Here is a 13,709-nt window from a genome sequence, read left to right as displayed (position 1 = left end):
CCATAACAAAGAAATTCACCCCACCCCGCAAAAGTCAGGTCACAATCTGCAGTTTGCTGCAAGGTCCTAGACCACGGTACCTGCTTATGTCAGAACTGAGTTCCAAAGCAACAAAACAATAAACAAAAACATCTGCAAGCCTCACCAGATCAGAACTAGAATCTGGGGCGGCTAGAAAGGAGCTTTGTACATGGAGGCTAAACTTCTATCAAAAGGAGGGGGCATACCACAGCTGTAATAGCTAATGCAACATTCATTTAACCTCCATGTAGAATAGAAAATACACCAAACTAGTACCACACTGACCCAAGAAATAACCACACCCCTCATTTAGAGAGATCCCGGGTAGGTCTTGCCTGCCAGACAGCAATCGTCGTTTCATAATGGGCTGGCCAGTTTTATGCTCCATTATTACATAGGATTCTGGGATTTTTAAATTAATTAGTGTTTTGGGGCCAGATTACTTCAAATTCATCAGTTTACAGCCAAATTCTGTTTTTATTATATGGAATTACTCAAGAATTTTTACTCGTGTTTTCAGGAAACTGGGAAATACAATTAAATGGAGGATCCTCAAACATAGGGTAGTGTATAACGGATTAGAAAATTGTACTTTCATCCTCAGGACCTTTGGTGATCATAATGAGTTTACCTAGTCTTGTCCCCAAAAAGCTCAAACTATTAGACCAGTGATATGCATGTTAACTATATAAATTCCTTTATGGTGGTGAGTAAAACACAAGTGTCACGATCAGAACGAAATGGCATGAGAACAGGATGGAGATTGTCCACTGCCTTACTACGTACCCACCATAAGCACAAACCTCACTTTAGAGAAAAGGGTAAATAACTATCTTGAAGGACAGAGGAACTTAAAATTCCTTGCAGTGCATAACTTCAAATGGCTTACATTACTTGCATCCAAATTCAAGTGAGGTCAAGAAATCTGGGTCATGGAGCATCATCATCGAGCCACATTTATTTGTTCTCCAACAACCACTCTCAACAATGGCAGGTGACAGATGACAACATGACTAAGAGCGCGGACTTACTCTGACGGGTAAAAGGCAAGAAGTCAAAATGGTGCTGGTAGAAAACTGCAAGATCTTAAAACTATAAAACCAAAAACTTGATGAACTTCAAAATAAACTGTCCTACAAGACAAAAAAATAAACCTGGTAGTAAACAGCTTTAAAATGCTCAAACTTTTCTTACATAGGAAACAGGATGACAATAGTAGAGAATGAACCAATGGTATCAGAATACATGATAATCTGCCCAGGACATTCAAAACCATCATAGGAGTTTCTCTCCTCTCATATATTCCACCCCACATCCCCAGCAAAACAAAATAAATTATTTCCTATTTGTACATGGAGTTTAAATAAATTAGAAATACAATGTTTTTGGCTCAGAATATTCAGTACAAAGAACTGAAACAAAACTAAACACCACACGATCAGAAGTACTTGTAACATTTTCAACAAGTGTTGGGCTAAACATCTAGAGCTACATCAGTTTATCCCCACCTAGTGGCAAATGACCAAATTATAAGCATGAAAGACAAGTTACTGCTTGAGCAATTCCATTATAGCTAGAGTACGGCAGTTTGACTTGTATTTAAAAATTATTTTATTTAGAAACACATTATAATTCATAATCATATGCTGCATACACAACATGGAACATGGGTAGGGAACCAGTGAAAAAGATGTGGTTAATTACACAGTACAATAAAACAGTCCAACTCTTTCTGGGCTCCAAGTCTTTGATAACTGAAAAGATTTCCCTTCAGATGCTTCGCCATTCCATTATGTAACTGCTGGAAAAAAGTTCTGCCTGTTTTATAATCACTTTTTAACATCTAAAAATGTCTTCGCTCCCATTCTCCTCTCCAAGATTAGATCACAAACCCATAAGTTTCTGTGATTCACATGGTTTTAGTTTCAGATTTTTTTAATTATTTTTTTTAAAAAACAAACTGCTAGGCTCACCTTCTTTGTATTGATATTTCTGATCTAACAATTTAATTCCATCTGGCTTGATGTTCTCTACGTCTTGTTTATCCTCCTTCTCTTCCCAGGTTTCCTCTGGTTCGGCACGGGTGGGAGCAATTGTTTCATTCACTTCGACAGGTACAGCAACAGGCTGGACGTCAGTCTCAGCTGCAGGTTCTTTTACTTGAGACTGCAGAAAAATATTTTTTGAGTATGCAATTCCTAATTTACAGTTTCAGATAATTCTGAATTACTATTACAGGAAACTTTGTTATATCCGGCACCGATGGGACCGAGCTGTTGCCGATCTATCAAAACTGCCCGACATACAAAGTTAATGTTGAAGCATACGGAGATTTTCATCTCCGTATCTGACAACAAACACTGTTGCTTAGCAACAGCTTCAAAGTCGGCCTGTACCTTTGGAAACGTCTCTGTAGCTTAGCAACAGCTTCAGAGAGACTTTCCAGAGCCTGACTGTTGGGGAAAAAAAGCCACGAGAAGAAAAACTTAACAGAACGGCTCCTGATTTCTGCCGGTAGATCGAGGTTTCCAGACATACAACCTCCGGATAAACCAAAGTCTCCTGTACCATTTAAGAGACTTCTAAATATTTGGCAGCACGCATGTGGAACACATTACTAATGATTAGAAAAGTAGCCAAAAACAAACGTTTGATCGGCAGCATGGTACCTGCTACAAACATGCCCCAAGCAGTAGGCTGGCTATCATGATCCTGGCTGTTCTTTACAGTAATTGAAACCAGGTGTCACTTAAGGATGTGTGACATACATGTACTGCGATGGTACCTTATCAATCAGATCAAGGTAGCAAACAGAAGGTTGCTTCCCAAAATACGAATAGCAAAAGCTATGTAGACTAAAACTGCAAAAAAATAAACTTCCAGGATACAAACCAGAAACTTGTTGGGAAATAATTTGAAACTGTTTGCTGGAACTGGAAAATTAAAATAACTGGGAACGTGTTTTTTTTCCTAGCTGATGGGAAAAGAACAAAGTGAAATATGTCCCAGAGTATTCCTACAGTAATTCACCTTCACCATCAAGGAAATAACTTGGGGTTTTTAGTGATTGTTAGGAAAAATGCTTCTCTCAGTATATAAAACACACTAAATGGAACATTGGTTCCAATAAATAGCTCTACTTCAACAGGTATTTTTCACTTGCTGAATCAAAGCCAAAATAACCCTGCCGCCCAACAGCAATCTCATGCTGAAATGCAAGGAAAGGAGAAACAGAACTAAATAGCATTCCACTGCCTGACAGGCTATGAAATGAGATAGGGGGCACATGAAGCATCTAGACTAGAGGGCCACGGGTTATGTTAAAGGGAAGCAAGGTACAAATGGTCCTTAGCCTGTGTTGCTGAGACCTCATTTACTAATCTGTAGATCTGTTAAGATCATTTAGATCAGCATTGGCTTTAAATCTTGGTGCAGCAAGTAACCTGTTAAACTTATCCCAACCATCAGTTTCCATGAAAAAAATGACAAAAGTTTCAATAACATACTTCCAGCAAAAAAATGCAGAATCTTGGTCTGCATTGCAATTTTTAAATGTACAAAATATAGGTACAGGAAACTCTTTTATCCGGCACCGACGGGACCGGCGTGGTGCCGGTTTATCAAAAAGTCCGGATTACAGAGGTATAGTAAAAGGTACGAGAGCCCCGTACACAGCCACAGATCCAGGCGTCCCTGTTGCATGGCAACAGGTGCAGTAACCCCAGCCACAGATCCAGGCGTCCCTATTGCATAGCAACAGGTGCAGGAACCCCAGTTACACGGCCACAGATCCAGGAACGGCCACTAATATGAAGTAAAACTTACCTGAACCTACTCCTGAATTTTGCCGGTTAACAGAGATTTCTGGTTATTTAGGTGCCGGTAAATCGAGTTTCCTGTACTACCAAATGGCCCTGCCAATAGATATTTTACCCAATCATTTACTGTAATTAGCATTTCTAACTTGTGCTTAACTACTTTATGAAGTAAAACTAGTACCTCTTTGAAAGCATCTAGTAGATCTCCAACCGCTTCTTTCTTGTTCAAGTCCTTCATCTTCCTCTTCTTCTTTGGCACAGATACAGCTGCAGCTAAAAGGAGATGTTCACAGTGAATTGACAACATTCAGAAACTATCCCACACCAGTAATAGGATCAGTCCTATAAATTGGCACAGGTAAAGCCCATCAAGGATCAGCATGACCATTGCCTTAAGCTTACTGTAAACAGAAAGTTAATAAACCACACTAGAACAATGAAGTTTCTGTTCATGAAGTTGCCAAGATTACAAGTAAATTTTGTGAGCTTCTTAAAATTAGAATTTAGCTACCAAATGGGGTAAAGGGGAAGAAAATGATATATTCATAGGTATTTTTAAAATGGATAGCAGTGCTGCCATTATACTGCACCTTTGGTGCCATATCATCATGTACAGTATAAAGCCAGTGCGCCACAGTAGTGACATAAGGAAGACTTCAGCCAAAATGCAGCACTTCATCATTTTTGTTTTGCACTATTATAATTGCTGTTGCAAAGTCTGTTCTAACTTTGAATACCATTTAGCCCATCTGGTTTACAATTTCTGTCATGCAAAATCAAGCACTCCAGCTCTTTTCAATTAGTTGAAGACTTAGAACGCAGGTTACTGCTCTTTGCTATGTTTAAGTACATGTGCACGGGTTTCCCAACCAGATGCCACCCCACAGTAATGGTATTATTTATAACAATGTTTCCCTACGCGCATTGCTCTATAAATGTCAGTAGTGCAGAGGCACAGAGAATGGCAACCATGATGCAAGAATAGATGACAAGTTGTATGAACAGAGACAAAAAATTAGAAATCAGTGAGGGAGACCCAAATATGCAGGCTGAAAAGAGAAGACCGGGTAAATAAAGTGATTACCCAAGGTGAAGAGACTGTAGGAGGAACTAAAAACTGAAGGAGGTAAGGAAGTCCTGTAGTTTTTACTGGGATCTCAAAACTAAGTAATGCCACTGTTTAATAAAATCGTACGTGGCAATTAACCATAAGTGACATTGAATCAATAAATGTCACACATATGCTTAGAAACATAGAACGGGATAGGCCATTCAGCCCCTCGAGCCGGTTCTGCTATTCAATTAGATCTGTACCTCAACTACATTTACCCACCTTTTATCCATATCCCTTCATACCCTTGCCTAACAAAAATTCATCAATCTCAGTCTTTAACATTTCAATTGACCCAGCATCCACAGCCTTTTGGGGAACAGAGCTCCAGATTTCCAATACCCTTTGCATGATTTCACCCCTGAATGGCCCAACTCTTTTTGCCCCCTTGTTCTGGATTCCACCTCCAGAGGAAATAGTTTAGCTGTATCTACTTGATCAAACCCATCATCATTTTAAACACCTCAATTAACTCATCCCTCAAGCTACTAAACTCAAGGGAATACAAGCCAAGTTAATGCAATCTGTCCTCTATTTCACCTTCAAATGCCCAGCATCATTCTGGTGAATCTGCACTGTACCTCCTCCACAGTTGATGTACCCTTTCTAAAGTGCAATGCCCATATCTCTATTTGGGGTCTAACCAAAGCCCTATACAACTGAAGCATAACTTTCTCCCCATTATATTCCAGTCTCCTTGACATTAAGGCCAACATTTCATTCACATTTTTGATCACTTTTTGTACCTCTGCACTAGCTTTTAGTGATTTGTGTATGTGGACATCTAAATTCCTTTGCTCCTCAATCGTCATGGAGTAAATATTCCAATTTGCCGTTTGCAGATCCAAAATGGATGACCTCGTACTTCTCCACATTGAACCTCATGCTACAGTTCTGCCCACTCACTTAATCCATGTCGCGTTATAACTTCCTGCTTCCATCCACAGAACTTACTGTCAAACTTCATGTCAACTCTCCATTCATTCAACCAAGTCATTGACATAAATAATCCCTGGAGAACACCATGCATGACATCACATCAGAGAACATTCCCTTTACCCCAACTTCCCAACCAATTACCAACCCATGTCATAAGGTTACCTCCAACTCCATGTGCTTTCATAGTCTCTTGTGCAGAACCTTATCAAGTCTTTCCTGGAAGTCCATATAGACAACATTCACAGGCACTCTCCTATCCATAATGTCAGTAACTTTCTCAAAAAATTCAACTCAATTAGTGAGATATGACCTACCCTTCACAAATCCATGATCAGCTGATACTTGTCTAAGTGCTCAGTCACTCTGTCCCCGACGATAGATAACAGCAGCTTCCACACAACTGAACTTAAACCAACAAGCCTGTAGTTTCCTGGTTTCTCCCTCCCCCCCTTCTTAAATAATGGAGTGACATTTGCAATTTTCCCCATCCAAAAAGCACAATTTCCAAATTTAGAGCATTTTGGAAAATTATGACTAACATTTGCAATTTTCCCACCTATTTTTTTTTTAAACCTGTAAACAAAAAATAAAAAAGATGCAAGCTTGCCCTGTTTCACTATGGTGAAAACCACCAGGTCCTAGAGATTTATCACAAGCCCCACTAATTTTCTTCATTACCTTTTTTTTGTTTATTGCATATTAAATTCAGTAAGTTCCTCCCCTCAACTTATGTTTTTTTTTTCATATTTCTTTTTGTGCCTCATTACTTTTGTATCCTTCTGTTGCTTTTTATCCCAGTCCACTGGATTTCCACATTTCCTTGCATTTGTGCAAGACTTTTTTTTAGGCTCGTTACTGTCTCATCTCATGTATTGAGGATGGTTGCTTAACTGCACAAGTCGGGTTTTTGTTTAGGCGTATGTGCAGTCTTTCTTTCATACCAAATACTTCCTACTGTTTGTAAGTTTACCCATCAACGGTTCAGCCCAGCTTACTACACGGTTAAGAGCTTTTGGTTTAGTTTACATTAGAAACTAATTAAGGAAACCAATTAACTTTATATTAGCAGAATTTAAGTAGGAAACTAATATTCCATAGCAATGTTCTTATTCGGAATAATGCAGTCTGATTATATTACTTGCTTACTTCAAACAAAAATGTTTAGAAACTTGTATTCAACAGCATTACTTAGTGTCAACAGTATGCTTTATATATCATCAGTTTGCATGACCCCAAGTGCAACATCAATAGTTCACCATCCACTGATGAGGCTAGTACTCAGTCACAGCCCACTAAAACCTGAGTCACTGTCATAGGGGATTCTATTTTTGTATTTTTCCTTCTCTCCCCCTTCCACCCCACTTCTCAAAACACCAGTCCTGTCCTGATAAATTAAAACTTGCCTTGGGAGGAGGGGTGTCAACTTCATACACGGCAAAATCAATTTAGTTTCTTGAATCCTATAGACTGTACTTTGGATTTTCCCGACTTTAGGGTGGCAATCATTTTAACCAAAATATGGCATCTAATTCCAAGTCATTCCTTGGTTCCAATTTTCAGCTCTCCAGCCTTACTAACCAAAGAAAAAAAAAGGTCAGAAAAACCAACCTCAGTGCTTTCCCCTCAAGCACCAAGGAATGATCTTAGACGAGGTTTACATTGCTAAAGTAGCCACAACACTGAAGACACTTATCATCATTACCATCCAGGACAGAGCAGTTTACTTAATGAGCTCCTGGACTCAATATCCACCCCTCCCACCACCAGTGCACGATGGATGCAGTGAGATAATCTAAATGATGCATCAAGGTTACTTCAAGAGCACCTCCCTCTCCTGCGGCCTCTACCACTGAGAAGGACAAGAGTGGTAATGTGAGAACACCATTACCTCCCAGTCGGCCACCACCCTGACGGCCATTTACCACCACCGTCCCTTCATCATTGCTGAGTCAATAACCTAGTATTCCCTACTACCACACCAGAAAGACTGCAGCAGTTCAAGGAGAAGTCCCACCACTACCGCCTTCTTGGGGGCATCTAGATATGGGCAATAAATATAGCCTTGCCACATTCCAAATTTAAAAAATACTCTTTACACTTCCTATTACTGTACCCAAACAGGACCTTTTTTAAAAGTTGAAAAAACTACATACATTTGAAATATACATTTACATACCAAACAAGCATTTTTCAATTAAAACTAATCCAGCCAAATCAGTTTCCTCACTAGAATCTAGAATGACAAAGTTATTATATTGGGCTCATCACGTCCACAGATGAAGGACATGCAGGTGCCATCATCTCAGTCAATCTACCGTCAAAAATTGCAAACCTCATTACCGTTTTTAGCGTTGTCACATTAGAGAAATTTAATAAAGCTATTTTTAAATTAAACGGTAAACTGGTTTTGGCCGCTTTCATTTCGACTTTATCAGCATTTCTTTACATTACAAATTATAAGATTTAGTTGACCAAGCAGCACAACCACTTCGACAGATCCACTAAATTTTGGATTAAAATTAAGGGGCACTGAACACAGTGTTAATAGGCTTATGCATTAGAACCTCAAAGCTGACCATTATATAAATTATACACAATCAAGCAATGCAAAGTGTTAATTTTATATAAAATATGTTACATAATTGTTCCCATCAATTTTTAAAATAAGCCATCTGCTATACTTACCTGTTGAATTCTAGGAAAAAAAACCACAGTAGTTCATCAGTTACAATATTTAAACCTGTACAACATTGGTCATTACAATGACCTCTGTACCTGAACTGTTAACCAACATCTATTACTAATACCTTGCATAGGATTGTCAATAGTCTGGGATAAAGTAGCTGCTGTTGGTGAGGCATCCTGTGATTGGACTTCTACAATGTCCTCTTCTTCCTTCTCCTCAGAAGGTACTAAGACTACAGCACTTTCTTCAACTTTTGCTGCTTCAGGTTCAGAAATTGGGCTGTCAGATTCCTGCTGAGCTTCTGAATCCTGCTCTGTTGAAAGCTCCAGACCATTAGTCAACTTCAGTTCTTCAGGTTGTGCAATGGGTGAATCCATCACAGTTTCAAGTGGAGGTTCAAGAGGAGGTTCAAGAGGAGCTTCAAGTGGAGCTTCAAGGGGAGCTTCAAGGGGAGCTTCAAGGGGAGCTTCAAGGGGAGCTTCAAGGGGAGCTTCAAGGGGAGCTTCAAGGGGAGATTCAAGGGGAGATTCAAGGGGAGATTCAAGGGGAGATTCAAGGGGAGATTCAAGGGGAGCTTCAAGGGGAGCTTCAAGAGGAGCTTCAAGAGGAGCTTCAAGAGGAGCTTCAAGAGGAGCTTCAAGTGGAGCTTCAAGGGGAGCTTCAAGAGGAGCTTCAAGGGGAGGTTCAAGGGGAGGTTCAAGAGGAGGTTCAGATTCTTGACTAGGTTCATCTGCTTGTACTGGCATAACACCATTACTTTCCACTGTCAAGTCTTCTGAGCTAGATTCATCTGCAATCACCTCCTCCTCCTCTTTTTGTAGCTCTTGTACCTCCTCTGTTTCACACTTCTGCATTTCTGTAGCTGCAGGTGGCAAAGAAACAGGTTCTGCCAAAGGGTTCATTTCATCATCGTTATGATCAGGTGGTAGAGAATCTGTCACAGTCACATCCATGTCACAAGAGACTACAGTGGTTGTAGTGTCATCTGGCTCAGTGACTGGAGTTTCCAGCACTTCCTCAGAGTCTGTCAGTTTAGTGTTAATTTCAGATTTGCTTTCCACAATTTCAGGTGTAATAGATTTCTCGGGTTTGTTCGGTTCCTCTACTGGTTTCGCTGCAGGAGACTTTGGCTTATCTATTAAAACAAACAAAAAAAGGAACTTAATATCAGCAGCATTAAATACCTTCAAGATTATGTAAACGCAAAACTGCGACTATCAGAGCATCGTGGAGGACTACAGGATGGATGTGGGTCTACAATCACAAGTCCTAACCTAGTCGCCAAAACAGTGTTGAGGTAGCTCGAGTCTAATTATATACGTTGTGGGGCCATAGTAACCTGGGCACTTTCTCCACTCCCATTTGAGCCACTGTTTCGAGCTTCTGCAACCATCTTGTCTCTATGCTGAGAAGCATCAAGGTTTGACATTGCTGTAGCCAGGATCGCCTTCCAGCAAATGAGTTGGTGGCATTGAGCCTTTGTGCTGAATTTCAAACAGGCTTCGCACTTCAAAAAGTCATGCGACCAGAAGACAGATTCAGCAGGTGTTGTGTCAAGTCAGTGATACTCAACTATAAAAACACAGGAACTGGTATCTGTCCTGTAGCCAAAGCAGACTCAACCCAACTATGGTTGGCTGCAGTGAGCTAGTGTTCTACATAACATTGTTGAAAATGGCACACTAACCTTGCAAAATTAAAAACAATGGTAAACTCTTCCCAATGCATCAAAATTGTACAGAAATCACTAAATGGCAATAAAATAAGCCCAGACTGAAACATGGCACACTTCAAGGTTGGGGGTATGTTGAGAGTAATGGGAGATCATGACTGACCAGGGTATAATTTCTTGGAAGGAATAGTATCACCAGGTGTCCCCCAAAATGAAATGACAGCAATACCCATTTGTTTATATCAAGTCTAAATAAGTTAGGAATATAGTTCCTAGAATTATTGCCAAAAGTTAAATAAAATTACAAGTTAGAAAAATGTTTGCAAGAACAAATCTTACCACCCAAAATTACAGTTTGGTAATCTTTCATCCATATTGAAAATACACCTCTTTTGGTTAAATGTGTGAAAACAAAATGGTTGCCACAATCACAGAAATCACAGAAACCCCAGTGCAGAGAGGCCATTTCGGCCCATCGAGCCTGCACCGACACATATCCCACCCGATCCCCGTAACCCCTACACCAACACATATCCCACCCTATCCCCGTAACCCCACGTATTTAATCCCCCTAACACTAAGGGTCAATTTATCATAGCCAATCAACCTAACCCGCACATCTTTGGACTGTGGGAGGAAACCGGAGCACCCGGAGGAAACCCACGCAAACACGGGGAGAATGTGCAAACTCCACACAGACAGTCGCCCGAGGCCGGATTCGAACCCGGGTCTCTGGTGCTGTGAGGCAACAGTGCTAACCACTATGCCACCGTGCTACTTTAAATGTTGCACCAAACAGTTGCTTGACCCTTTTCAGCTTACCTGGTCGGATGACGACTGGCACTGGATGAGGATTTTCCCCATTAGCCTGTACGGCACCACCTCCCTCCAAGCTTCCTGCAGACTGTTGAATGGAAAGGACTGCCGATTAGTATAGGGCAAATCCACAATCGTAATATTTAGTCTTGCGCCAAAACTTCCAAGATTGTCACTTTATACAAGATACTAAATTATGAGAGATTTAGGTGGTTAAAATTATTCAGCAGACAGTTGCATTTGAAAACTACCAGCAGTCTAAAGCAATGTTCTCCAATAGAAATGGCTAAATAGCCACAGGTGCAGCTCAGGTGACACCATTTTAGCCACATGCACTAATTTTAGTAGAAAACCCCTTACAAACACACTCAATATAGGTAAATGCATTCCATGTGCATATATTTACCCAACACCTACCATCATTCAGTAAACATGGAAGTAAAGTACTCAACGATTGAAAAACATTTGCACTCTGCTTTTCGTCTTATAATTTTACCAACAAAACACACCAAAAGGTTGCCCTAACACATGCATAGGCCATGCGAATAGGAGTACGGAGATACCCGACTCTGTCCTTTACTGATAATCAAAATTGCAATTAGCCACAGCTGGATTCTCAATTAGCCACATGCGGCTAGTGGCTAATGTATTGGACAACACAGGTCGAATGGGTAAACAACATTTCAACGTTTTGGTTTTGCTGATAATCATGGGTTCTGAACATTTGCCACAAGAAATACATACTGTGAAATTCAATGTCAGAGCAATGTATCATTGCATTTCTAAACACCCAATTTATCTAGTTTGATGGCAGAACACTTCAATGTTAAAGCAACTCTTGGCACCAATTTAAATTTAGCATGTACACACGACAATCTTACCGCACCCATCTATAGGTAACACTGTCGCATAGTCGCTAACCTAATATTATCAAATGACAAATGGTTTAATCCTGTCTCCAACATTTTGTGACACCATTACTACCTTCAGTTTCTCCACTTTTCTTTTGGCAGTGGTGTTCAACCGACTGAAGCAGGGCACTCACGTAAGAGGGCTACATTTGATTATATTGTAGGAACGGAGGTTCCTATCGAAAAGACTGAGTTCGACTCAGACAATTAAAACAATGAACTTTAATGGAACAAAACAGGTTTTAACTAGAAACTGCTGGAATACATCAACTACAGGTCTGCTCTCCTTGAAGGCTCCACGAGGACTGATCCCCTGGTCTGAAGGCTGACATCATGACGTCATCACGTTCTTCCCACCATTGGGGAATCGCTTGATGAACGGCATGACGTCATCACGTTGAAACCACGCTGTAAAGGTAACTAGACATTGTACAGTCAAACAGTGTAATTAAAGGTACAGGCACAGACAGTAACTACATTGCTGTTAAAGGAATTATGTACAACCGCTCCGAGTCCTTTGGTGGCTCCGCCACATGCACCCCCCCAGAATTGTCTTTAACAAAAAAAGTGAGACGAGGAGGAGGTCTGACAAGTCTGTCTGATCGACTTAGATGCCCTGGCAGAGGAAGTTGATGACCGGTGGTCGAGCTGGCAGTCGGTTGTGGTTGAGCAGGCGCGGCGAGCGTGGTCGAGTTGGCGGGCGGCTTCGGTTGATCTGGCGCGGCGGCTGCGGGCGGTCGGCCACGCTTGGGTGGTTGAGCGACAACGACTGGGTGGTCCAGATCCAGGTGAGCCGGCTTCAATCGGTCAGAGATGTGATCCGGCTTTCCTCAGACGTCGACCGAAAAGGATTAGTCTCCTGGTTCGATGACGCGGGAAGGACCAGTGTAAGGGGGTTTGAGCAGATCCCGGTGAGCGTCGTGGCGGATGAATACATGCTCAGCATTCTTCAGTCCCGGTGGCACGTGGGAGTTCTATAAGCCGTGATTTGATGTAGGCACCGGAGCGAAGCATCTGGCCACTTCCTGGTGGCTAACAAGTTGCTGGGAGGCGGACCATGGCTCTGTGGGAGAAGGGAGGAAAGCCCCTGGTACTCGCGAGAGGCTGGCCGTAGACGAGTTCAGCTGAGGATGATTGCAGGTCTTCTTTGGGGGCCGTACGAAGACCCAAAAGGACCCATGGAAGTCTATCCACCCATCCTGCACCCTGAAAACTGGCCCGAAGGGCGGCTTTAAGCGACCTGTGGAATCGCTCGCAAAGGCCATTCACCTGTGGATGATAGGCGGTGGTGCGATGAAGTTTGGTGCCGAGCCCGAGCTGCAGCGTTCCAAAGCTCCGAGGAAAATTGTGGCCCACGGTAAGAGATGTCCGCCGGTACCCCGAAACGGGCAACCCAACAGATGAAAGCTCTAGCGATGTCTGCCGAAGTGGTGGAAACCAAAGGAATTGCCTCTGGCCAGCTAGTGGTGCGGTCCACCATGGTGAGATGAGTATAACCTAGAAGGCGGGAGCGGCCCCACAAGGTCCACATGCACGTGGTCGAAACGACGTTCCGAAACAGCGAACGTAGCCACTGGAGCTTTAACATGACGCTGGACTTTAGCCTTCTGGCAGACGACGCAGGTTAGCCCAGTCACTGACATCGAGGCGCATACCTTTCCAGACGAACTTCGCCAACATAAGCCGTTGTGAAGCCTTCATCCCAGGGTGCGACAACCCGTGTATGGCATCAAAC

General features: G+C 41.8%; 1 protein-coding gene across 13 annotated transcripts in view; it reads right to left on the bottom strand.

The window, feature by feature from the left end:
- Positions 1-13,709, bottom strand: part of LOC147115693 (eukaryotic translation initiation factor 4 gamma 1-like) — a 123,602-nt gene that overhangs the window by 36,944 nt on the left and 72,949 nt on the right. For all 13 annotated transcript variants that reach the window (XM_085990161.1, XM_085990168.1, XM_085990160.1 and 10 more), the window contains 4 exons: positions 11,070-11,151; positions 8,697-9,710; positions 4,021-4,112; positions 1,995-2,187 (listed from right to left, as the gene is read on the bottom strand). In XM_085990161.1, the coding sequence (XP_085846287.1) occupies positions 1,995-2,187; positions 4,021-4,112; positions 8,697-9,710; positions 11,070-11,151 (1,381 nt within the window). The remainder of the gene's footprint in view (positions 1-1,994; positions 2,188-4,020; positions 4,113-8,696; positions 9,711-11,069; positions 11,152-13,709) is intronic.

This window comes from Somniosus microcephalus, chromosome 6 (assembly GCF_052327205.1).
Source record: "Somniosus microcephalus isolate GS21.2 chromosome 6, FLI_Smic_1.0, whole genome shotgun sequence".
Lineage (NCBI taxonomy): Eukaryota > Metazoa > Chordata > Chondrichthyes > Squaliformes > Somniosidae > Somniosus > Somniosus microcephalus.
Note: the sequence above shows the minus strand (reverse complement) of the source record. Positions and strands in the feature narration are given on the sequence as shown.